At 41.4% G+C, this 26,460-nt stretch overlaps 1 protein-coding gene across 2 annotated transcripts in view; it reads right to left on the bottom strand.

The window, feature by feature from the left end:
• The window catches only part of OSBPL5 (oxysterol binding protein like 5), a 188,243-nt gene extending 165,235 nt beyond the window's left edge, over window positions 1-23,008 (bottom strand). For both annotated transcript variants that reach the window (XM_063438810.1, XM_063438812.1), the window contains exon 1: window positions 22,929-23,008. In XM_063438810.1, coding sequence (XP_063294880.1) covers window positions 22,929-22,943 — 15 coding nt within the window. In that variant the 5' untranslated portion in view covers window positions 22,944-23,008. The remainder of the gene's footprint in view (window positions 1-22,928) is intronic.
• Window positions 23,009-26,460: the final 3,452 nt, after the last annotated feature.

Genomic DNA, 26,460 nt, shown 5'->3' with positions numbered 1-26,460 from the left:
TGATTTAACTCCTAAATGGCAGACAATTAAGCAGTGAGACTGCAGAGGTATGAGCTATACTTAAAAAACAGTTTCATTAAGCTAAAGTTGTTTTGGTGACTATAATCTCCCTTTAAGGAAAATGCCTAAAAATTACATTTTCTTAAAGAATAAAAAGGGAGCTCTCACTCAACAAAAATGTTTTTGTGGGGTATGAAAAAATAAATTTAAATATGGAAATCAACACTTTGTTTTGCTTCAGTTGGGAGAATCTATTTTGGCTTCCTGACAACCATTGTTATAAGCTCTGCACCTGCCAATCAGCTTAAAGCTACGATAGAGAGAAGTGAAGAAATTAAACCATGCTCCCATTTCTCCTCCTCATTTACATTGCATGCCCAGGATGTGCCAGGACTAAATTAGATTGTGATGTAATTTGTTGAATCTTGAACAGATATTTAAAAGACAATTTAACATCACATGAAAAATTAGTTAACAGAAGTTAGATATGATTTTCAATGATTTATTTCATGGTGTAATACTTGGTATATATGTACCTTAACTTTGAAGATGTATAAACTATTTAACTTAAAATGCTTTCTTACTGTATTGTAGACATTAGAATAGGAGGAAGCTTTTAGCAAGAAATGCTCATCAAACGATAAATAAAGTGGGAAGTTGATAGCATCTCTCACATAACTATTTAAACAAAGCGATAATATGAAAATAAATATGCACAGCTCACAAAAATAAAGGGAACACAAAAATAACACATCCTAGATCTGAATGAATTAAATATTCTTCTGAAATACTTTGTTCTTTACATAGTTGAATGTGCTGACAACAAAATCACACAAAAATAAAAAAATGGAAATCAAAATTTTCAACCCATGGAGGTCTGAATTTGGAGTCACACTCAAAATTAAAGTGGAAAAACACACTACAGGCTGATCCAACATTAATGTAATGTCCTTAAAACAAGTCAAGGAGGCTCAGTAGTGTGTGTGGCCTCCATGTGCCTGTATGACCTCCCTACAACGCCTGTGCATGCTCCTGATGAGGTGGCGGATGGTCTCCTGAGGGATCTCCTCCCAGACCTGAACTAAAGCATCTGTCAACTCCTGGACAGTCTGGGGTGCAACGTGTTGTTGGTGGAAGGAGCTAGACATGATGTCCCAGATGTGCTAAATTGGATTCAGGTCTGGGGAACGGGCGGGCCAGTCCATAGCATCAATGCCTTCGTCTTGCAGAAACTGCTGACACACTCCAGCCACATGAGGTCTAGCATTGTCTTGCATTAAGAGGAACACAGGGCCAACCGCACCAACATATGGTCTCACAAGTGGTCTGAGGATCTCATCTAGGTACCTAATGGCAGTCAGGCTACCTCTGGCGAGCACATGGAGGGCTGTGCGGCCCCCCAAAGAAATGCCACCCCACACCATTACTGACCCACTGCCAACCCGTCATGTTGGAGGATGTTGCAGGCAGCAGAACGTTCTCCACGGCGTGGCCAGACTCTGTCACGTCTGTCACATGTGCTCAGTGTGAACCTGCTTTCATCTGTGAAGAGCACAGGGCGCCAGTGGCAAATTTGCCAATCATGGTGTTCTCTGGCAAATGCCAAATGTCCACGCGGTGTTGGGCTGTAAGCACAACCCCCACCTGGGAATGTTGGGCCCTCATGGAGTCTGTTTCTGACCATGCACATTTGTGGCCTGCTGGAGGTCATTTTGCAGGGCTCTGGCAGTGCTCCTCCTGATCCTCCTTGCGCAAAGGTGGAGGTAGCGTTCCTGCTGCTGGGTTGTTGCCCTCCTACGGCCTCCTCTATGCCTACTGATGTACTGGCCTGTCTCCTGGTAGCGCCTCCATGCTCTGGACACTACGCTGACAGACACAGCAAACCTTCTTGCCACAGCTCGCATTGATGTGCCATCCTGGATGAGCTGCACTACCTGAGCCACTTGTGTGGGTTGTAGACTCCGTCTCATGCTACCACTAGAGTGAAAGCACCGCCAGCATTCAAAAGTGACCAAAACATCAGCCAGGAAGCATAGAAACTGAGAAGTGGTCTGTGGTCACCACCTGCAGAACCACTCCTTTATTGGGGGTGTCTTGCTAATTGCCTATAATTTCCACCTGTTGTCTATCCCATTTGCACAACAGCATGTGAAATTGATTGTCACTCAGTGCTGCTTCCTAAGTGGACAGTTTGATGTCACAGAAGTGTGATTGACTTGGAGTTACATTGTGTTGTTTAAGTGTTCCCTTTATTTGTTTGAACAGTGTATATTTATATCTAACTGGATGAAAACTGCATTCAAACCACTTAAACTGTGATTTTCTAAAAGTCAAAATGTTGTGTCGGAATCTCTTGCTTTATCTATCTTTCTGAATATTTTTTTATTATTTATTGATTTTAAAAAATATGTAATGGGAGATGTATTTATTGATTAAAAAAACAAAGCAAAACACTATAAGGGCAGACGTAGATATGACCTCACAAAATTAAGTAAAAGTTCAAGATCAAGAGTGCGTAATAATTACAAATTTAAAAAAAACCTGCTGCTGTATATGTTTTTCAAATGTACGTAGGACTGGAATTTTATATCTGGTGACCCTTAAGGCAAATATAATAGATTCCAATCATCTATAAATTAAAAAAAAGTTTACCCACTTGCCTTCCATGGCACATTCTTGAAGTGCTGCTAAAACTGCCTGCAGGATGGTCCGGAAAGGAGTTAAGCGAAATGCATAGGAGGTCAAGTACTTTATCGATGTTGGTCTTTCTCTGTACATGTTATTGTCTTGTTATTAATAAATCCACAAAGAGATTTTATGATCGATAACTAGTATATTCCTCTTTTCTATCGTAACTTTTTTTCAAATTGCCAAATGTGTTGCATGTAAAGTGAAGTGTTATCCCTATTTGGACACTATTTTTTTAATTATGCATTTTTACATTGGGAATATACCTAAAACATCTTGCGAAATGTAAAAAAAAGTAAGAATATCTGGTTAGTAGATATACCCTCAATGAACAAATACATGCATTCAATTTTTTTTTTTACATTGGGGATATATCTTAAAAACAGCTAACACAGTGAGGGAGGTTCAAGAGTTTGAACCTAACACAGTGAGGGAGTTTAAGCATGCGTGGGATAAGCATAAGGCTATCCTAGACTTAAGATAAGGCCAGGGACTAATCAAAAGTATTTTGAAATATTGGGCAGACTAGATGGGCCAAATGGTTCTTATCTGCCGTCACATTCTATGTTTCTGTGTTTCTATATCTAAGTTATGTTTCAAGAAGTGTTTTGGAAGGCTGTACAAGTCACATGCAGGGTAGTGTGACTAGGGCTGCATAAACAACGTGATTTAACTCCTAAATGGCAGACAATTAAGCAGTGAGACTGCAGAGGTATGAGCTATACTTAAAAAACAGTTTCATTAAGCTAAAGTTGTTTTGGTGACTATAATCTCCCTTTAAGGAAAATGCCTAAAAATTACATTTTCTTAAAGAATAAAAAGGGAGCTCTCACTCAACAAAAATGTTTTTGTGGGGTATGAAAAAATAAATTTAAATATGGAAATCAACACTTTGTTTTGCTTCAGTTGGGAGAATCTATTTTGGCTTCCTGACAACCATTGTTATAAGCTCTGCACCTGCCAATCAGCTTAAAGCTACGATAGAGAGAAGTGAAGAAATTAAACCATGCTCCCATTTCTCCTCCTCATTTACATTGCATGCCCAGGATGTGCCAGGACTAAATTAGATTGTGATGTAATTTGTTGAATCTTGAACAGATATTTAAAAGACAATTTAACATCACATGAAAAATTAGTTAACAGAAGTTAGATATGATTTTCAATGATTTATTTCATGGTGTAATACTTGGTATATATGTACCTTAACTTTGAAGATGTATAAACTATTTAACTTAAAATGCTTTCTTACTGTATTGTAGACATTAGAATAGGAGGAAGCTTTTAGCAAGAAATGCTCATCAAACGATAAATAAAGTGGGAAGTTGATAGCATCTCTCACATAACTATTTAAACAAAGCGATAATATGAAAATAAATATGCACAGCTCACAAAAATAAAGGGAACACAAAAATAACACATCCTAGATCTGAATGAATTAAATATTCTTCTGAAATACTTTGTTCTTTACATAGTTGAATGTGCTGACAACAAAATCACACAAAAATAAAAAAATGGAAATCAAAATTTTCAACCCATGGAGGTCTGAATTTGGAGTCACACTCAAAATTAAAGTGGAAAAACACACTACAGGCTGATCCAACATTAATGTAATGTCCTTAAAACAAGTCAAGGAGGCTCAGTAGTGTGTGTGGCCTCCATGTGCCTGTATGACCTCCCTACAACGCCTGTGCATGCTCCTGATGAGGTGGCGGATGGTCTCCTGAGGGATCTCCTCCCAGACCTGAACTAAAGCATCTGTCAACTCCTGGACAGTCTGGGGTGCAACGTGTTGTTGGTGGAAGGAGCTAGACATGATGTCCCAGATGTGCTAAATTGGATTCAGGTCTGGGGAACGGGCGGGCCAGTCCATAGCATCAATGCCTTCGTCTTGCAGAAACTGCTGACACACTCCAGCCACATGAGGTCTAGCATTGTCTTGCATTAAGAGGAACACAGGGCCAACCGCACCAACATATGGTCTCACAAGTGGTCTGAGGATCTCATCTAGGTACCTAATGGCAGTCAGGCTACCTCTGGCGAGCACATGGAGGGCTGTGCGGCCCCCCAAAGAAATGCCACCCCACACCATTACTGACCCACTGCCAACCCGTCATGTTGGAGGATGTTGCAGGCAGCAGAACGTTCTCCACGGCGTGGCCAGACTCTGTCACGTCTGTCACATGTGCTCAGTGTGAACCTGCTTTCATCTGTGAAGAGCACAGGGCGCCAGTGGCAAATTTGCCAATCATGGTGTTCTCTGGCAAATGCCAAATGTCCACGCGGTGTTGGGCTGTAAGCACAACCCCCACCTGGGAATGTTGGGCCCTCATGTCACCCTCATGGAGTCTGTTTCTGACCATGCACATTTGTGGCCTGCTGGAGGTCATTTTGCAGGGCTCTGGCAGTGCTCCTCCTGATCCTCCTTGCGCAAAGGTGGAGGTAGCGTTCCTGCTGCTGGGTTGTTGCCCTCCTACGGCCTCCTCTATGCCTACTGATGTACTGGCCTGTCTCCTGGTAGCGCCTCCATGCTCTGGACACTACGCTGACAGACACAGCAAACCTTCTTGCCACAGCTCGCATTGATGTGCCATCCTGGATGAGCTGCACTACCTGAGCCACTTGTGTGGGTTGTAGACTCCGTCTCATGCTACCACTAGAGTGAAAGCACCGCCAGCATTCAAAAGTGACCAAAACATCAGCCAGGAAGCATAGAAACTGAGAAGTGGTCTGTGGTCACCACCTGCAGAACCACTCCTTTATTGGGGGTGTCTTGCTAATTGCCTATAATTTCCACCTGTTGTCTATCCCATTTGCACAACAGCATGTGAAATTGATTGTCACTCAGTGCTGCTTCCTAAGTGGACAGTTTGATGTCACAGAAGTGTGATTGACTTGGAGTTACATTGTGTTGTTTAAGTGTTCCCTTTATTTGTTTGAACAGTGTATATTTATATCTAACTGGATGAAAACTGCATTCAAACCACTTAAACTGTGATTTTCTAAAAGTCAAAATGTTGTGTCGGAATCTCTTGCTTTATCTATCTTTCTGAATATTTTTTTATTATTTATTGATTTTAAAAAATATGTAATGGGAGATGTATTTATTGATTAAAAAAACAAAGCAAAACACTATAAGGGCAGACGTAGATATGACCTCACAAAATTAAGTAAAAGTTCAAGATCAAGAGTGCGTAATAATTACAAATTTTAAAAAAACCTGCTGCTGTATATGTTTTTCAAATGTACGTAGGACTGGAATTTTATATCTGGTGACCCTTAAGGCAAATATAATAGATTCCAATCATCTATAAATTAAAAAAAAGTTTACCCACTTGCCTTCCATGGCACATTCTTGAAGTGCTGCTAAAACTGCCTGCAGGATGGTCCGGAAAGGAGTTAAGCGAAATGCATAGGAGGTCAAGTACTTTATCGATGTTGGTCTTTCTCTGTACATGTTATTGTCTTGTTATTAATAAATCCACAAAGAGATTTTATGATCGATAACTAGTATATTCCTCTTTTCTATCGTAACTTTTTTTCAAATTGCCAAATGTGTTGCATGTAAAGTGAAGTGTTATCCCTATTTGGACACTATTTTTTTAATTATGCATTTTTACATTGGGAATATACCTAAAACATCTTGCGAAATGTAAAAAAAAGTAAGAATATCTGGTTAGTAGATATACCCTCAATGAACAAATACATGCATTCAATTTTTTTTTTTACATTGGGGATATATCTTAAAAACAGCTTTCAAAAGCTGCAGAACTCTTGTCTGCAGTCTTTGCAAGCCCTCCCTTCATAACCTCGCCCAGAATTTCTGTGGCTGTCCAATCACAGACTTCCCAATACAGCTCAATGAGAAGTCTTTGCAAGGCAAGTGCTCTTGGCAATTGCTGCCTCTTTAGTTTAGCTCCACTGAGCTAACCAAACTAGGAAGCAAAAGGACCAGTTGCCAAAGGTTGGCCTGTCAGTTCTGGACAAAGTGAGTGTTCATGTATTACATGATGTTTTGATATACTTAATATATATTAGCATTATTAATATTTTTGATTTGTTTTGTTATTTAATTCAAGAAGCAATAATTTAAATAAAAAAAAATATAAGCATTTTAATTTCTTTATTATTACATTGTGTTCAATGTCAAATGTGTTCCACTTCATTTACCAAAATGTAACCATATCGTCCTTGATTTTCTTATTTGGAAGGGTTATTCACTTAACTCCAAATTGCAGCGAATTTATATCCGAAATAGCTGATTCAAAGAAATTCTTCAATTTAACAATAATTACAGCACCGGTATTTTAGTCTAAAATTTGCCATTTGGATTTAAATTGCAACAGTTCTGAGCTTAGCGAAGACCCCGCTAGTATACTCAAGTACTTAATTTACCACTCTAGACCACCTGACCTCTCTGAGTCATGCAACGGGAGAGAGCAATGTAAAAAAAGACACAGTCCAGCATTTAAAACATTGAACCTTGGTGGATTTATTTATTTCGATATTTTAATTGTTTCCTGGGAGCTTAATACCTTTCCATTACTCAGTTATTCAAAGAGGCATATCAAGGGAGTGTTTGGGCTGCTGGTGGTAACACACACAGGATTATTCACTGGTATGAAAATTTACAGAAATTCAACGCAAATTTTAAATTTAAGGCCAAAATACTTGAACTGAATGCTCAGCTGAGGTGGAGCATGTTTGCTGTTTGGCTATTTTGGTCTTAGATTTGAAATTATCTTTAAATTAAATCTTATATTCCTTTATACTTTAGTGAATAACTCTAAATGTTAACCTCTATACTACTGGTAAGCTTTGAGTATGTTGGGTGTCAATGCATTATAAAATAGATACCAAATAAAACCAGATTTTCTCTATGTACTCAGACAGCAAAGTTTGCTTTGTATAGCTTTTCGTTTTTTTCATCCTACCAAAAAGTGAGTTGCAATAGGTGACTTGGGTCGCACAATCAGTGTAACTTAATTCTTTGCTCTTAGAACACCAGTAGTTTCCCCCTCACCGTCAGGCAGCTAGAAGTGATACATCATTGACCGAGGCAGGTGAATGTTTCCATGGCAACCATGGCAACCTGCATTAAGCAACATTTTATCACTGACATCAACACCTATGAAAAAAAAAAAAGAAACATTGCCGTGTTGTCATGGCAATGTACTCATTCATGAAGCGGACATTTATAAAATAGAGTACTCTAAAAGATAATGATAAGCTTTTCGAATTGAATTTTGTCACCTACGGGCATCCTGAAAGTCCGAATCTATTATATTCCGGGTATTGCCAAAAAAGGCATGATTTTATTTTCTCTTAATACCATCGAAATGGAGTTCAGCTTATGACTGAATGTGCCTTGCCAACACACAGCTTTTTTATTTTATTTAATATGGCCATTAAAATAAGCACAGTAGACGCTTATCTGTTTAAAATACTGCAATAATGCGTCTTCGCCATGTCATTATTAAGGTTAACCTTAGACATACTGAGAATGATGTATCAGTTTTTGGAATGTTCGTCTGACATCACATTCTTGCTGAGGACTCCATTTTATTCCATGGAGGCTCCTGTTCTGACTGTTCTCAGTCCTTTAATCCTTATTCTCGGATTGATTCTCGGATTGATTCTAAGCAATTTATAAGCAATTAAAGTAAAACAAAAATATTCATTGCAATTTGGAGGTGAAATCTAAAAACGAATTCAATAAATGTATTCAACTCCAAATTCCTCAAAGCTCATCTCTGTATTTAATTAAATGAGCCCCTCTGGGAAAAAAAGCGCAGGATTGACCATAAGGTCCAAACATTGGCCCACACAAGGCCAGGTCCCTCAGCTAGCTGAGAAGAATATTAAAATCTGACTCCAGATTCTGTCATATCTAAATGCCTGTATAATTTTTAGGAATTCAGATATTTTGTGTTTTTTAGTTTATTATTTTATCAGACACAAAAGTGCCCCAACGGTCTTGGGATAAAACTCAAAATGTGTCTCTAAATTGCCTTTAGTGAAAACGCAAATGTAAATTTACGGCTAAAGAATTTTCTCTACATTTTGAAATGTACAGCCACATTAATAGCATAGTGATTTACTAAACTGGCTTCTTCTCTTGCACCCCTTTACAAGCCAACCAGTAAAGATAGAGGACTTCAATCCATTGATTTACAAATGTTCCCAGGTGTTTGATATGATTTTTCTTTCCTGTCTGTTTTTATTGTTATATTGTTTATCAAAATTGCTTTTCAATGGTTTTACATTAAGGTTTGCACCATTCTTCTTGTTATTTTTAGATTGTGTTCTGTTCTATCCATTAAAATGCTCAATAAATTCTGGTCTCTCAGGAGAAACTTTGTCTCTGAATATTATTATATCTGTGTCCATAATACGCATTTCTATTTTTATTTACTGCCGAATGTCATTAATTTTTCAAGCAAGCCTGCAGCTTCACGTGTTGACTCTCTGCTTGATAGATCCCAGCGGATGCTTTCTTAACTTGCAGTGGAATGGTAGCATTGTGTCAAGCACCAAATGTCTGGTGTGTTTTTAGAGGAAATATTCACAATTAGATTGCTTTAGATAGAACACTACACTGTCATATCATAAGGCAATTATTAAAAAGCCCACTCCGGGCACAGAAACTAAAAAAAATACGTGTCTCCCAGAATGCTATGCAAAATATGCAAATAAGCACAGACAGTTCTGTCATTTTTTTCAGACTTTCAGCCAATATGTCTGTAGACTCCCTTGCAGTAACCCAATGTTTTCAGGATCTGAACGAACAAATACCCAACTGTGAGTACAGTAGAGCACGATCCACAGTGGTATCTAGGGTAGTTAACTCCCTCCCCCCAATCTATTGGAGTGGTAAGAACATTTATCCATTTTATGGGTAAGTGCTTAGTCTACTCTAACAGTATTTCAAAAGTCAGTTATTGGCTTTGCATTGGATCATCATAGCCTATATGCCCTGTAAGTCATGCCTGTGTATTGTCCTGTGATCTAGGGCTTTCACTAGAGTTAGGCCTCTTTAAAATGTTTGTTGTTTCTTATAGAAAGGAATAAACAAAATCCATTTACATAAATGGATAAAAAGTGAAGCTAAAATTCATACAAATTGTTACATTTAAATTGTTACTCAGATACAGGGACATTCCAAGCACCAAAACAACTGCCTCAATAGTGTGCAAACTTTTGCACCTTCAAATATGTATAACATATAAAAAATAATAACAATGGGGATAAATCGGTGCTATACCTTTAAAATAAATAAATTAAAAAACATTTGCAGCATCTACTATAGGCCCTGTGTTGAACCAAAAACATTATTGCAATAAAGCCCTAAAGTATGTGTAGTTTTTGCAAAATACAAAGAAATGCCTTGTACAATTCTGAACCAGAAGCCTGCCTCAATTATTAGTGGTTAATGAGCTGCACTGCAGGAAGTCAAGTAGCTTAAAGTGCCATATAGTCACCAGAACAACTACAGCTTAATGTAGTTGTTCTGGTGAGTGTAGTCTGTCCCTGCAGGATTTTGGCTGCAAACACTGTGTTTTTAGAGAAAAGGCAGTGTTTACATTACAGCCTAGGAACATCTCCAGTAGCCACTCATCAGACGCCCACTAGAGGAGCATCCTGGGTCAGTGCTGCACAGTGTGCAACACTGACGTTCAGTGTCTCCATGCTCTGCATGTAGTCGCTTAACTTTCCCCATAGAAATGCATTGATCCAATGAGGAGATGCTGATTGTCCAGCGTGGCGTTTGGCTCTGCCCTGCCTCACTTCCTTTTCTGAGATCATCAGGGTTCATGATCTCAGCCAATCCAATGCTTTTCTATGGGAATGCATTGTGATTGGCTGAGATCATCAATTGTGATGATGTCAGCCAAGGTGCCGAAACAGCGGCAGAGCCAGCGCCAGGGCAATGAAGGCTTAATGGGGGCTAAATAGTATTTTTAACACTATAGATTCAGAATTACACATTATTTTTCCTGACCCTATAATGTTCCTTTAAATTACATTAAGAGGACGTCCAGGCAGTCGCATAGTAAATATATGTTCCTATGTTTTCCTGCATTCATGGACATACTAGAAGACTTTTATAATTTACAGTTGTGTGGTTGTGTAAGTGCCATTTAGTAGACCTGTACAGGGTAGTTGGCAATTAGTACTGCTCATTAGCTGAAATGCCAGTAATAATTATAAATCTTCAACACATCTAATAACTGAGTGGGAGTTGGTTCATCTACAGTGCGTTTCAGATTGCGATTGGTACTAATTGCAAACGAAAATGTTAAAAATATAAATCTTAGTCATAGATATAACTCATAGCTTGTTTAAAGCATTCTTTAGTAGGGGCATTGTGTGCATAGTACACAACACAATCTGCAATTTGGTAAACAATCAGCTCCTTAAAAAGGAATTGTTCAAATCTCGAGAGAAATGACACATATTTGTTATTCAAAAAGTATTTAGAATACATTTTTGAAAATTTTGTTCAAAGCACCTTTTAAATGAACGTTTATTTATGTTATATCTGTACTTAGTTAATGATCAAATAAAATATGTTCCTGTTAGTAGTGTAGACACAGATACCCGTTATATCAGAGTATGTGAACGCGCAATTTTCTAAGATGAATGAAACTCACTTTCTGTGTTGTATTACACTATATCATATTATACGTTTAATAAAGAAAGGGTGAATTGCTGGGAATACAAAATGAATTTCAAAGTTAGGGCGAAAATAACCGAAAAAAGTCATCTGTTTTAAAAACTTCAGATTCATTTAATTTTACTTTGAATTCCCAGCAATTAGCACTTTATTTTTATTTGTTAACTATGTATCCCTATACTTTATAAGAATTATTGTGGGAAATGAAGCAACTCAACTAACAGAAGCTTATCATAAACACGTTATATAACAAACAACTGTTTGATGGATATCTTGTGCTAAGCAGGCATCCGGGTCCTCCTTTCAACATAAAGACTTTATTCTGATGAATTTCTTATGGTGCCTGGAGTGTCTATTTAAAAAGTTACTCCAAGAGCCCCACGTTGCTTGTCATACTTTTCACTTTAAAATAAACAGCACAAGTGAGGATCGTTGTCAAGGGAATTGCATTATTAAATGAAGAAGAGCTGAGTTGAAGAATTTTCCAGCCTCATTATTTTGGCCTGAATTTACTATTCCCTTGTCAATTCTTCACAGTTCCTGGGTTAGAGAATAAATCTCTGTATACGTTGGCCATATGTTGGCCATAGAATATGTCCATTTAAATTCAGCATCAGAAAATCTATATAGGCTGGTTAAGTGGTCCAGGGCACTCTTCACTTGGAAAATATTTTATGCAACATTGTAGAGCATTCTTACATTTTTTTATTTTTTTTATTTTAGCATAGAGCAAGAATTATGTAATCTGTCCGAAATGGTGGTGTAGTTAAATGTTCAAATGTTAAAATATAACGGCATTTACACATAGTAAATGATTTCTCCAAAGGTTAAATAACAAAATATTAATTTCTTGTTTTACGGACAAATCAAAAATTTTAATTATATCTAAATCAAAAGTATATGATGAGAATTTGTGGACATAAATAGCACATTCCCTCAACTTGCAATGCCATAATGAGGATTTTTTACCTCCTTGTTTTTCAAATATGTATTTGTGAGGTGTAAAAAAAAAAAATGATATATAGAAATCCGCAACTTTTTATCATGCTTCCGGGAGCCAGCATCTTAGATCCCTGTCAATCATAGTTATCCGTTCGGTCCTTTGCACCTGCCAGTCAGCATAGAGTAAGAATATGGAGAAAAGGAGAAATTAAACAATGTATCTATTTCACCTCATTTGCAATAACGTTTGCGCTGGCTTGCCTTGACTGAACTGGATTAGAATGTATTTTGCTAAAGGGGCACTTTAGGCACCCAGTCCACTTCAGCTCATTGAGTGGTCTGTAAGCAGGATCTCTGTGCTATGCTTTCCTGTGGGGAAGGAATAATGCGCACTCGGCGCACGCCATGCATGCACTTTAGGTCTCCCAATCAGATGACATCAGAGGAGGCGGAGTTAAGAGCAAAAAAACAAGTGCAGAGGGAGCTCTGCACTGGAATTGGGTGAGTAAATAAAGTCTTTTTTACTCTTTATGTGCCACAGGGGGGCAGGGGGAAGTTGGGGAGGGGGGGGCGGGGGTTGAGGGGAGACCAGAGGGCACTATAGTTTTAGGAATATGCATATTAGTATAGTATTCCTAACACTATAGATTCCCTTTAACATATTTTTTAAAAGAAAACTGAGTATCTCATGAAATAAAAGTTTTACACAAGTTATAAATGAATTCCAAGGGTGTAAAGCAGGGGTTCCCAAAAGGTAGATCCCTAGATGTTGCAGAACTACAAATCACATGATGCTTTGCATGCCTTTGAAATGCCCTTTAGAATGGCAAAGCTGTAGTCCTAAAAAATCTGGGGATCTACCTTTTGGGCCCCCCTGTCGTAAAGGTTTTTCAATTAAGGTGCAATTTTCAGAGAAGCGACTGAAAAACTGTACAATTTTAATACCAATAGATTGACACAGGGAGTTTATTTTATATAGCGATGCCTAAAGTTTAACGTGATTGAATCCTCCCATATACTGTGTTTATTGTATCTTGTTGGACAACCATGAGCATGCAATGCATGATCACACCATGCAAACACGAGGGGCTCATTTCCATGCTCGATATATTAAGAACTAATGTTTACGCATTGTTAATGTCAAGAGCTGGTAGATATCTGCAGCTAAAAAATAGAAACAGATATCCACGATCAACACTTGAATTTACTGTTTGGGTGCTGCTCCCATTCATCGCCAATGATCATCAGTTAGCATTTACGGCTTTGCAAACTGGACGTACATCAAGAAAAACATGCATTTTTTTCAGTTGCCGTCCAATTCCACCAGGACATGATTAACGGAATGCTCAGCACGCGGACACTTCACCTGTAAATGTCTAAGTTACCCTTCAGGTTTTCCCTTGTCCACTTGTACTGTTATTTATTAAAAACTATAAACACTAAGCTTGTAGACAGATTAGGTGTATTTATGTACTTAAATAGAGATTACATTTATTTTTAATATAGTATATGATCAGAGTTTACAGTCCTTATTTTGACTTTTATTCTTTACACGTAGTCCAAGAAGATACGTATGATAATGTAGATTCATTTTTACCATTTAGCATGTAAACCAGGTATAATGTATCATTTAGCATCCCCTATAAAACCTTCATCAGGCGCTTATTGGCAGTAGTTAAATACTAACTAGGTTATTCGCCAAAGTGGGAATATCCAAGAATTGAAAGGTAATTTAAACTTAATCTTACATTTAAGGCCAAAATCTAACAGTAGAATTCACTCTAAGAATTATTTCACTTCTACTACATTGGCCTAAATTTTGCTATTCCCTTGTAACTCTCAGCAATTTCCATGGTAGTGAATAGCCCTGTAGGTTTTGTTGTACGGAAACAGCCATTAATCACTGAATATAGCAGCGGCCACTTTACTGATTGCTGACTTGGTGATTGTGATAAGTATAATCCTTGACCTCTCTGCTGCTTTTGACACTGTTGATCATCAACAGCTTCTTCTCTTCCTCTGTAATGTCGGTCTAGGAGATATTGCTCTCTCTTGGTGCTCCTCCTACCTCTCCCAGCGATTTTTCAGGGTTTCTTTCTCTGGCTCTGCCTCTTCTCCCCAACCCCTCTCTGTTGTTGTCCCCCAAGGTTCGGTCCTTGGTCCCGTAGTGTTCTCCATCTATACTGCCTCCCTTGTTAAACTCATCAGCTCCTTTGGCTTCCACTATCATTTCTATGCAGGTGACAATATCGATCTGTCCTCTTCTGATCTATCTCTGCCCCTCTTGAATTGTGTCTCTGACTGCCTTACTGCTATTTCTAACTGAATTGCTGTCCACTTCCTTAAATTGCACCTGCCCAAAACACAACTTATGGTCTTTCCTCCCTAGACAGAGACAGGAGTGTTGCTACTCCTGTCTCTGTCTATCTCCAAGTTCATGACACTACCATCAGCTCTACCTCGAAGGCTCATTGCCTGGATGTTTTCTTTGACTCCAACCTCTCCTCTCATGTCCAGTTGATTGCCAAATTCTGCTGCTTTTATCTAAAAAAAAGGGGGCATCTGTCCCTGTGTGTATGTGTGTGTGTGTGTGCCTCAGAATATGCATCTGTTAGCATTTGTCTGAAATGCTGCTGTAGCTGAACCACTGCTTATTTGTATGTCTCCCCTTGTATTGTGTGTTTTCCCCTGTATTTTGTGTGCTGTGCCGTGTTTTCCCCGGTGCCCCATTAGAATGTTCACACCCAATTAATTAGAACGTTCACACCCTAAACATAGGTGCGAAACCGCAAGGGAAGTAATTAATAAGTGCTCCCATGGGTGGCCCCCATTTCGTATAGACGAACGCCAACCAGGGGGTGCATTCATAGCCCGAAAGGAGACACTTCCCTTGCCTGTGGTTCGGACAAGAACCACGCAAACAGATACCAGTCGGGGAAATGTACGGTTTGGGGTTCATACGGTTGGTGGGGACACTTTTGGGGCACTGGCTAGTTTGTAGACTTTCTGCACCTGGGAGACAAAGAGACTAGGTCCCTTCTCCCGCGCCCGGGGACCCAGGTACAGAGTATCCTGGGATAGAAACCCCTGTGTGTCTGTGTGGAAGACCCCTTACAAGGGGTTATGCATAAAAGCCGTGTGTGGCATAATAAAATCGTGTTGTACTCCCAGAGCTGTGTCTCGTCCAGTTACTGGGGGGGAATGGGTGTCCTTATACTTTTAGTGGTACCAGAGTGGCTGAGGGAAGGAATTAGCGGAGGTAACTGTTTGGGTTACCCGTGGTCCTCTACAGCTGGGTCTGTGTGTGTATGTCTAGGAGTAAGTATCTGTATGTACCATTTGAACTTCATGATTTGTAGCAGGCAGGGGCGGACTGAGAACCCTCAGGGCCCACGGGCAAAATAAATCAAGGGCCCCCTTACAGGCCCCACCCATGCTCCGTAGCAAGCCCCACCCTTGTCCCGCCTCCAGCCACACCCTACACAATCTTTAGACACAAGGAACAAAAGTGCAATAATCCCCTCAAGGCCCCAGTAGAGACTACAATTGAGGGCTAATGGGCCATGGAGGGGGGGGGGGGTCTTTCTAGCAGAGGCTATCTCAGTGTTATTTAGAGAGTGTTAGAAAGAATCTACTCGAGCCCCATTAGAGACTACAATGGAGTCTAATGGGGGCCTGGAGGGGGGTCTCTCCAACACTCTGGTTCCTATTTACAATATAGCAACACAACATAGCTTGCTGATACCTAGGCCAAGTTGGCTCATCCTACCTTAATTACTGTTGCTGGAAGGCTGTGGGCTTGCTGGCTGCGGCTGGCAGGCTGTGGCTTCCCGGCAGGCTGTGGACTTGCTGGCTACTGCCGGCAGGCTGTGGGCTTGCTGGCTGTAAGCCTGTGGCTTGTTGTAAGTCTGTGGGCTGGCTACTGGCCTGTGGCTGGCTGCTGGCCTGGCTGGCCTGTGGGCTGGCTAACTGGTGGCTTGGTTGGCTTGTGGGCTGGCTGGCTGGCTACGGGGGCACTTGTAGATTATTTAAAGAAATAATCCATGCACAATAACCACTGCTGCTCTGTGTAGTGGTTATGGTGCCAGGAGGGCCAGGACCCCCTCCCAGAGTAAGTAGTCAAACCGTTTAAGAACAGTTTGAAAACTTACCTGGGGTCTGCTGGGATATGGGGCTGTAGTAGGGTATAGGAGCAGTGGTGCAATGTGTGAGGGGTGCAGTGTGTGTGAAAGGTTCAGTGTGTGTGTGTGTGTGTGTGTGTGTGTGTGTGTGTGTGTGTGTGAACATATAGGGTGTGTGTGGCAATGTTAGTATGGGGGGCTGTGTATGGGGGTCTGTGTATGTGTGTGTGTGAGGCAATGTGTGTAAATGTGTAGGGTGTGTGTGGGGACAGTGTGTGTGTATGGGGGGCAGTGAGTGAATGTGTATGGTGTGTGTGTGGGGGGACAGTGTTTGTATGGGGCTAGAGTTCACTCTCACTACTACGACCACCAGGAATCCCTGGTGGTCGCAGTGTTGAGAGTGAACTCTAGCCCGTAGCTCCAGGGCTAGAGTTCACTCTTGCGAGAGCCGGAGCGTTGCCGTGGTAACTGCGGCAACGCTCTGTGCTTGCGTGAGAAGGACCCAGAGAAGCTGCAGGCTAAGCTCCCGGGTCCTCTCTTCTTCCCTCCCTGCCAGCTGCCCGCACGGTGCCTGCAGACCGGGGAGAGAGATCGGCTGGGGCGATCCACCAATTATATATACAGCCCTACTGTGTGCCTTTTTGTCTCCCCCAGTCCCTCTGTATGTTTCTTTCTCCCCCTCACTGCTCCTCTGTGTCCATGTCTCCCCTCTCCTTCCCAGTCTCTCTTCCCCCTCTGCCTCTTTCTCCCCCTCCCCTTGTGGGTCTCTCTCCTTTCTCCCTGTGTCTCTCGTCCCCTCTGTCTCTTTCTCCCCCCTTTCCCTGTGTCTCTCTCTACCCCACATCTCTAGTCCCCTCTGTCTCTTTCTCCTCCCTTTCCCTGTGTCTCTCTCTCTACCCCACATCTCTCGTCCCTTCTGTCTCTTTCTCCCCCCCTTTCCCTGTGTCTCTCTCTACCCCACATCTCTCATCCCCTCTCTCTTTCTCCCCCTTTCCCTGTGTCTCTCTCTACCCCACATCTCTCGTCCCCTCTGTCTCTTTCTCCCCCTTTCCCTGTGTCTCTCTCTACCCCACATCTCCTATCCCCTCTCTCTTTCTCCCCCTTTCCCTGTGTCTCTCTCTACCCCACATCTCTCGTCCCCTCTGTCTCTTTCTCCCCCCCTTTCCCTGTGTCTCTCTCTACCCCACATCTCTCATCCCCTCTCTCTTTCTCCCCCTTTCCCTGTGTCTCTCTCTACCCCACATCTCTCGTCCCCTCTGTCTCTTTCTCCCCCTTTCCCTGTGTCTCTCTCTACCCCACATCTCTCGTCCCCTGTCTCTTTCTCCCCCCTTTCCCTGTGTCTCTCTCTACCCCACATCTCTCGTCCCCTGTCTCTTTCTCCCCCCTTTCCCTGTGTCTCTCTCTACCCCACATCTCTCGTCCCCTGTCTCTTTCTCCCCCTTTCCCTGTGTCTCTCTCTACCCCACATATCTCTTCCCCTCTGTCTCTTTCTCCCCCCTTTCCCTGTGGCTCTCTCTACCCCACATCTCTCATCCCCTGTCTTTTTCTCCCCCCTTTCCCTGTGTCTCTCTCTACCCCACATCTCTCTTCCCCTCTGTCTCTTTCTCCCCCCTCCACCATCTCTCTATTCCCCTTCTTTCTCCCCCTGTGTCTCACTCTCCCCCCCCTATCTATTTCTCCCTCCTTTCCCTGTGTCACTCTCTCCCCCCCCTCTGTCTCTTTCCTTCCCCTCCCCCTGTCTCTCTATTTTCCCACTGTCTGTTTCTTCCCCTGCCTCTATCTTTTCCCCCTCTCTGTTTTATTTTTCCCCCTCCCATTTACCAAGAGAAGACTGAAGGGGCCGGGTACATGCTGGAGCCGCCGGGCCGGGTGGCAGCCTCGCCGGTCCGGCGGCACTCCTGTCAGGCTGTCAGTAACGCTGAGGACGGAAGGAGGGGAGGAGCATGTCTCTCTCACATGCTCCTTTGCGGTTCCCACATCCTGGGAATTGTGGGAACCGCAAAGGAGCATGTGAGAGAGACATGCTCCTCCCCTCCTTCCGTCCTCAGCGTTACTGACAGCCTGACAGGAGTGCCGCCGGACCGGCGAGGCTGCCACCCGGCCCGGCGGCTCCAGCATGTACCCGGCCCCTTCAGTGTGCCACCGGACCGGCCACCCGGTGGCACTTACATGCACAGATGCCGAGGCCGCGGTGGGGCAATCCGGCCCTGCCGCCGGGCCCCCTGATGGCGGCTCTGGCGGCGGGCCCCCCTCCCAGCCGGGCCCTCGGACCATGTCCGAAGTGCCCGACTGGTCAGTCCGCCCCTGGTAGCAGGTCCAACTCTTTAGCCCCTCCCCCCTAATTTTATGGTCTTGAACCTCTAGAATCCCTTGTTGTGATATTTATTAGGATTCATAGTTCCCTGAAAAGCGATCATTATTTTCAGTGTATTTTCAGTGTAAATGCAATAAACGTTTTAAAGATCAAAGTGCAAATGGATCGATATAATGAGATGAGATTTCTGTTGATGTCTGTCTTATTCTCGTAGGGTCAGGGGCCTTGGAGATGGAGAGAGTGTTTAGCATAAATTTGCAAATAGCAGAAAAGGAAAAACAATACAGATGAGAAAAAAAAGATAATATGAATCTTACAATAGTTCTACATGGAAGACTTAATTTATTATCATGAAAGTATGAATTATGGAAGGGTCAAACTGCAATTCCACTTAAAGGACACTGAGACTTCGTGAATGAATTGGGAGTGAATCGGGAGTTTAGGAGGCTTGAACTGAAATTGTGGAAATTGGCCCAGAAATTGCAAATTGTAAGCCAAAGTAGCTGAATAAAAAAATGAATCCACATCATGTATTTGAAGTGGTGATGGTGCTTGGAATCTGTAGGTGCAGTGGCTTGTTTGGAAATGCTACATATACAGAGATTAACCCTTCTGCTGCCAGAGGTGTAACTGCACCTTCAGCAGCATAATTGGGCATCATTAGCCGGAAAAAGAGTTCCATGCTGCCTAATTTAAACTCTGGGCATAACTTGCATCTGATGCCAGCACACACAACATCATAGCACCAGACAATTAGTGATGGCATGGCTGCCTTTGTGTGCCACTCCTGTCCTCCCCTCAGCCTAGCTCCCTAACTTCCAATCCCATGCAACAAGGTGGAGTGAAATCAACCGAGGTTCGGGCTACAGGGAGAAAGTGGCTTCTGCATTTTTACAGAGATAGGTCTTAGTGTTTTTTGTTTTTTTGTAAGGTTTGTGAGGGCAGACCACCTTAAAAAGGGTTACTTGGACCAAACCCAGTATTTTATGTGTACACTGGTATTAAATTGGACTAAACCTTTAAGTTAGAATTGCCTTATTAAGTACCCACAATTCCCAGTTTACCGAATAGATCTCACTGTTTGAATGATCTCACATATATATAGTGGTGTTCAATATTTTTGAGCCTAACAAGAAATTCCACACAGTGGGGTTGATTAACTAGAATTGTCAACAGGAGAGAAACCACTCCATAGAAAACGCCATATTACCTTTCAACTAGGGGATCTTGTGTCTTTTTTAGAAGTAAAAAAAAATATTGGTTGGTGAAAGCCCAGCATTGGTCCTGGAAGAGCAAAGTGGCTCTCTAGCCCCATCAACTGGGGATCCTTTGTTATTGTTTTCTTGAAAAAGGGTCATCACATATGAGTAACCAGAGGTCTTGGTTACTATTTGTTCTTTTTCATGAGAGAACCAATTGCAGGTTAACTCTTATTACATTGATATCCACAGACAGGTGGTATAGAATAATTAACTCATGCTGTTTTCGTTGCTTAATGTCTTTTTTACACAACTCTCCTTGTCCATATCCAATAGACCACCTTTCTCTCGTAATTTTGAAACTTTTAAAGGCACTCCTCTTCACCCAAGCCTCTCCAACCCTTCTTAACTCCTTTACTGCTGCCTCTAAGTCCAACGGATCCAACGCTTCCAACCTGTGTCACCTTTACCATGGCTTCCACCTACCCCCTCCAGATGCAAGTAGACACATTTAGATTCAAATTGACACTCCCTCCACACCACTCTTTTCTTTGCTCCCCCTAACATCTCTTTACTCAGTCTTTCTTAAACATTCTCTTTTTCCTTCACCCTCAATTACATATTTGTTGCCTTTCACTTTATAAGCTCTCAAATTTTTGATTATGTCCCATTTGAGTACCACCACATTATTAAAAACTGTTTTTTTTACTTTTGTTACCCCAACGCATGTCATTATATTTATTACTGTTACAATTATGACAGACGTGGAGGTGCTCAGTTGCAGGATATAGAGGTATAAATTTCTACAATTGAGTGTATTTTTCACAGCTCACAAATAGATATTTTTTTTTAATTTAGGGATAAGTAACGATAATATGCACTTCGGCATAAAGAATACACAAGCAATGTATACCCTTAATGGAAGCGAATTAGGGATAACAACACACAAAAATGACTTGGGAATTGTTATAGACAACAAACTATGCAACAATATGCAATGTCAATCAGCAGTGGCCAAGGTTAGTAAGGTGTTGTCATGCATGAAAAAGGGCGTTCATTCTCGGGACGAGAATATAATTTTGCCTCTTTATAAATCACTGGTAAGACCACATATTAAATATGCTGTGCAATTTTGGGCACCTGTTCTAAAGAAGGATATTATGGCACTAGAAAAAGTGCAGAGGCGGGCTACAAAATTAATAAAAGGAATGGAACATATCAGCTATGAAGAAAGGTTAACAAATGTAAACCTATTTAGTTTAGAAAAACATCACCTGAGAGGGGATATGATAACATTACACAAATATATTCGGGACCAATACAAACCATTGTGTGGAAATCTATTCACAAACCGGACTTTACATAGGACACAAGGCCATGCGTTTAGACTGGAAGAAAGAAGATTTTGTCTAAGGCAAAGGAAAGGTATTTTTTACTGTAAGAACAATAAGGATGTGGAATTCTCTGCCTGGAGAAGTGGTTTTATCAGAGTCCATACAGATGGTCAAACAGCTACTAGATGCATACTTGCAAAAACAGAATATTCAAGTATATAATCATTCAATGTAGGGTAATAACTGCTTGGTCCAATGATAAATCTGACTGCCATTCTGGGGTCAAGAAGGAATTTTTTTCCTAGCTTGTTGCAAAATTGTGCTTCAAACTGGGTTTTTTGCCTTCTTTTGGATCAACAGCAAAAAAACAAATGTGAGGAAGGCTGAACTTGATGAACGCAAGTCTCTTTTCAGCTATGTAACTATGTAACTATGTAACTATGCAATATTAAAGGTCCCATGTAGTGACAGCTCCCCCTTTACTGCCAGTTTTTTTCAACGACAAACATAGAATTAATCCAACTGGTTGCATATTATTTGAGTTTTCATACAATGTTCTAATACTTTCACTTTGTTTATGCCTTAATGTAAAAATCCCTGTAATAATGGCATAACACAGATAAAGTATTACATCCCATGGATCTTTGTTAGGAATAACCTAAATAAATCATTGAATGACTCAGAACACTGGGTTTCTCAGATTCAATGGCAAACTGCCAGAGTACAATACGTGGGATGCCTTGAGGTGCATTATTAATAAATCATTTCACAAATCGCAATAGTCTTATTTATATCACACTCAGGGATAAGTATCTCATCTCTAAAGAGTCTAGAGACAGTGACAAAGGGGACGTCAAGTCAATTAAAAGAGTGTGAAATTTCTGTTTCGAGCACGAGTTCAAAATACACATTTTAAAAATTACTGAAATTTAGACTTAGTGGAAAAATATAATAGATGGATAAATATTTTGCTACGTCCATGGTTAAGGTTAGGTTAATGTAATTGAAATTCTCTGAAGTCTACCATAGTGCATACTTAAGTCCGAAGCACATGTTCGGCACAACCAATAACATAAATCACGAAGGAACATTTTTTTTTTCTTTTCTTTTTTGTCATTCTGACTCTCTGCCTCTTGTTAGGCAACAATCTGTTCACATCGACCCCGTGCAATACATTAATACCCAGCAAAAAGGCAAAATAAACTCTCCACCAGCCTTGCAACTAAATTAGGTGCAATGCAGTATCTGATCTTACAAGTTATGCTGCACATTTATCACACAATAGACTCCCGTGGCTTTTCAAAACCCACATGGTCGCATCCATCTGCACATTTAAAAAGAAATAAAAAATACACTCTTGGCAATGTCCTGTTGGGATACTGTTAAAAAAAAATGCTAATTGTATTCTATTGGAAAATGTGTAACATTTTACAAGTCGCCTGAATTCTTCAAGGGAAAATTAATTTAAATTTTTTTTCTTTTGTTTTGTTTTTATTGTTGACTGACCTGTTTAGTACTGATTTGCAGGTACGGCACTTATTACTAATTGGTTTAATAATAGAATTAAATAATGTTTATAACAAAAAAAAAATACAGACAAGCATGCACATTGCTGATGTGATCAATATATTAGAGTATGCTGCATTGCATACTTACTGTACAGCAAGGCATGGGTGATGCTTAGAGTCCAGTACAATTCTTTTCAAGCCAGGGATGAATATATCCTTTCATTTTCTTCCGTAGTAGCCATGCAGTGTGAGAGAAGCCAGAAAAAAAAAGAGAGTTAACATCCAATCAAATTCTCAGGAGCAGCTAGTCCATTAGGGGACATTTCTCTCCTTGGTTCGCCTGCAAATCTGTTCTCTGTACAGTATAAGAGACACTGGCAGATAGAGCTTAGAGCATGTGACATTTCAGCATGTACAATTTAGGGAACCCAGTGACCCCCCCTAGGATAGCTACATGCTCCTTCCTTATAGAGACTGAGATAGCTGAATAGCAAGGGAGTGCAGTATAGGATATTAATTGGATTAGCAAATCAATAGAATGGACCTTCATCTCTCTATAGGAATAGGGTCATAGCTGCAGCAATCTGCCATTTCATAGAGAGTTGAAATAACAGTCTCGTGTTACGGTGTCTTAAAAAGCTATCATTTTCTAAGCAGTGATAACATTACGATTTCTAAAGTTATATTTCAGGCAGATGTGTATATTTACTGACTTCATTTTAATGCTTATGTGCGTGTCACGTTCGAGATAACATCTAGAATTTTACAGGTAAAAAAAGATACAAAACAATCACTATATACACAGAGGCGCAACTAGAAACCACGGGGCCCCGGTGTGAAAATTGCACCATATGTCTCCTCCAGCCCCTCCAAGTGTCACATTCACGGCCCCAGAATCTCCATGTGTTTCATTCATTCACCCCACAGGGTGAGTGTGGCAAGGTTTGGGAGATGAGAATGTGATAGGGTCAATGGGGACGAGTGTGACAGAGTGATGGAGAATGCGTGTGACAGTGCTAGAGAAGGTGAATGTTATAGGGTGAATATGGCAGAGTGATGGGAGGTGAGTATGGCATGGGTGAGTGACAGGATTAGGGGAGCTATTGTGAGTAAGGCATGGTAAAGTGACAGTGTGTGTGGTGGGGTGACAGTTACACAAACACAAATGCAGAAAAACAGACAAACACACTGTAGTGGAGCTCCAATATCCAGCATAGGTATCTCCGCTATTCCTTCCTCGGAGCTGAAAGAAAGACTGTAGTAATCCAAGACCCCTTTCCCCCAGCAACTAGACGACACATAGTTCTGGGAGACACCTGATTTTATTTTGGCCACACATGGCTTTTATGCACTGACCCCTAGCATGGGGTTTCCACATCAAAATTACAGGGGATTTCCTCCCCCATAAAACTCACATCACCGAATAGCTTGGATCTGAGCGCACACTCATAATATTGCTCACATCCCTTTGGTGGTTCGGTAACGCCATTCAAATGAAGTTTTGACCAGTCGGCAATAAGGTGATGCCCCAAAACAGTTCCAGAGAAAACAAGGCAACAACCGGTCATCTTTCTCGCATGAACACTGACGGATGTATCCCCTGGCTGTTAGGGAGTGAATGCTCCCCCTGTTTGGTAGTTCATGCCTCCCGAATGCCATTCTTCTAAGTGTTCGGGAAGTTGGATGGGCAGCGGTAGTAATTTCCCAGGTGTTTGCGGGGTCACATATCTGAAAATAGTTCCACGCTGTCGGCGACCATACCGATGCCTGCATTCGGGAGACAAAATGGCTGCCAATTATTTGAACACGTGTGTTCTGTTATACAAACGGCGGCCATACAGGGAAAACACTTGCACTAACGATCAATTTGTGGTTAACAGCCAGGGGTGGTTGGTGATTAAAAGGTGCGCACAAGGGGACCACACAATGTTGGTTCGGTAAATGAATGAGGGGGATACAGACAGCTGAACAAAAGGGAATAAAAGTGTAGTTAGGTCCTCTATTCCGCTACACACACACTGGCATACATGCAGATACACACCATAGATGGACACACATGCTGATACACAGACACACATACAACTACAGACACACATACACACAGTCACACAAGCAAATACACAGACACACAAACTAACACACAGATGCACAGACATATATATATATATATATATATATATACACACACACACAGATACATGCAGATACACAAACACACAGAATGACACACATTCAGATACATAGAATGAAACTCCTACAGATACAAACACTGACACACATGCAGATACATAGGGCAGACACTGACATACAGATACACAGACATACAGATACACATATAGACACATATGCAGACAAAGAATAACAGATACACATGCAGGCACATACATACACATAAACTTACAGAGACGCACACACACACATACATTTACACAGACACACATATACATGCACACATACATGCACATACATACAAACATACATACATACAAACACACACATACAGAGACAAATACATACAGACACACATACACAAACACACACATGCAAAATGTTTTAGCCACCCTCCTGTTTCTTACCTTTTAGGTGCAGGAGGTTGACCCCCTCCTCTACTTCCTCTTCCCGTGTGGCTCTCGGTGATTGATGAGAAGGAAGTGGCCGAGGCTGTCTGCAGGAATGCAAACACAATATTTCACGTTTTTTTTATAAATTCTTTATTTATTTCCATGTTTTTTTTCCCCCCCGGTTTCGGGGTGGGGGTAGAGGTATATAAAAGAAATGGGGTCAGGTGGGGGGTACAAAACGTTTACATTGCGAGTCAGAATTGTTCACAGTGTTTTTCTCATGGTAATAACAGTGCGGAGAAATTTGTTATATACATAGATTAGAATTATTTATGTTGTAACCTGGAACATCGTTTTGTGACTCTTGTTTCCCGTGGGCATTTAGGCTTTTGCGTGTCTCGTGGGTGGTGATTAGGCATGTGCATGGGGAAAATTTTCGGTTCGGCATTTCGCAATTCGGGATTTTCGCAATTCGGGACTTCGGCAATTTGGCACTTCAAAACTTCGGAACTTTGGCACTTCGACACTTCGGAAATTCGGAACTTCAGCACTTCAGCACTTCAGCACTTCGGCACTTCAGCACTTCAGCACTTCGGAACTTCGGCACTTCGGCACTTCGACACTTCGGAAATTCGGCAACTTCGGCACTTCGGCACTTCGACACTTCGACACTTCGGAACTTCGGCATTTCGGAATTTCGGGACTTCGGCACCTCGGGACTTCTCTTGCAGCCGCTTGGTAGATAACTCCCTAATTCCCACGGTATTAGGGAGTTATCTACCAAAAGGCTGAAAGACCTAAATTGGTCTTTCAGCCAAATTTACTAATACTAAGTAAAAATTTCTTAGTATTAGTGAATTTTGCCCCTACTCACTATACCGTGAGTAGGGGCATGTCTAGTAAACAGTGAGCAGCCTGTGACTCCCCACCCCCCACCCCAGAGTGGCGGGTGGGGGCCCTAAAGTAAAATGATGTGGCGGAACTATTGTCCTCCCCCCTGGCCCCCACTCCTGAGCACCGGATGGGGGCCCTAAATACTAATAAGGGGGGACCTAAGGTCCTTCCCCCTGGACCCCACCCCTGAGTGGCGGGTGGGGGCCCTAAATACTAATAAGGGGG

Source organism: Pelobates fuscus, chromosome 12 (genome assembly GCF_036172605.1).
Source record: "Pelobates fuscus isolate aPelFus1 chromosome 12, aPelFus1.pri, whole genome shotgun sequence".
Taxonomy (NCBI): Eukaryota; Metazoa; Chordata; class Amphibia; order Anura; family Pelobatidae; genus Pelobates; species Pelobates fuscus.
This window is presented reverse-complemented; position numbering and strand designations above follow the sequence as displayed.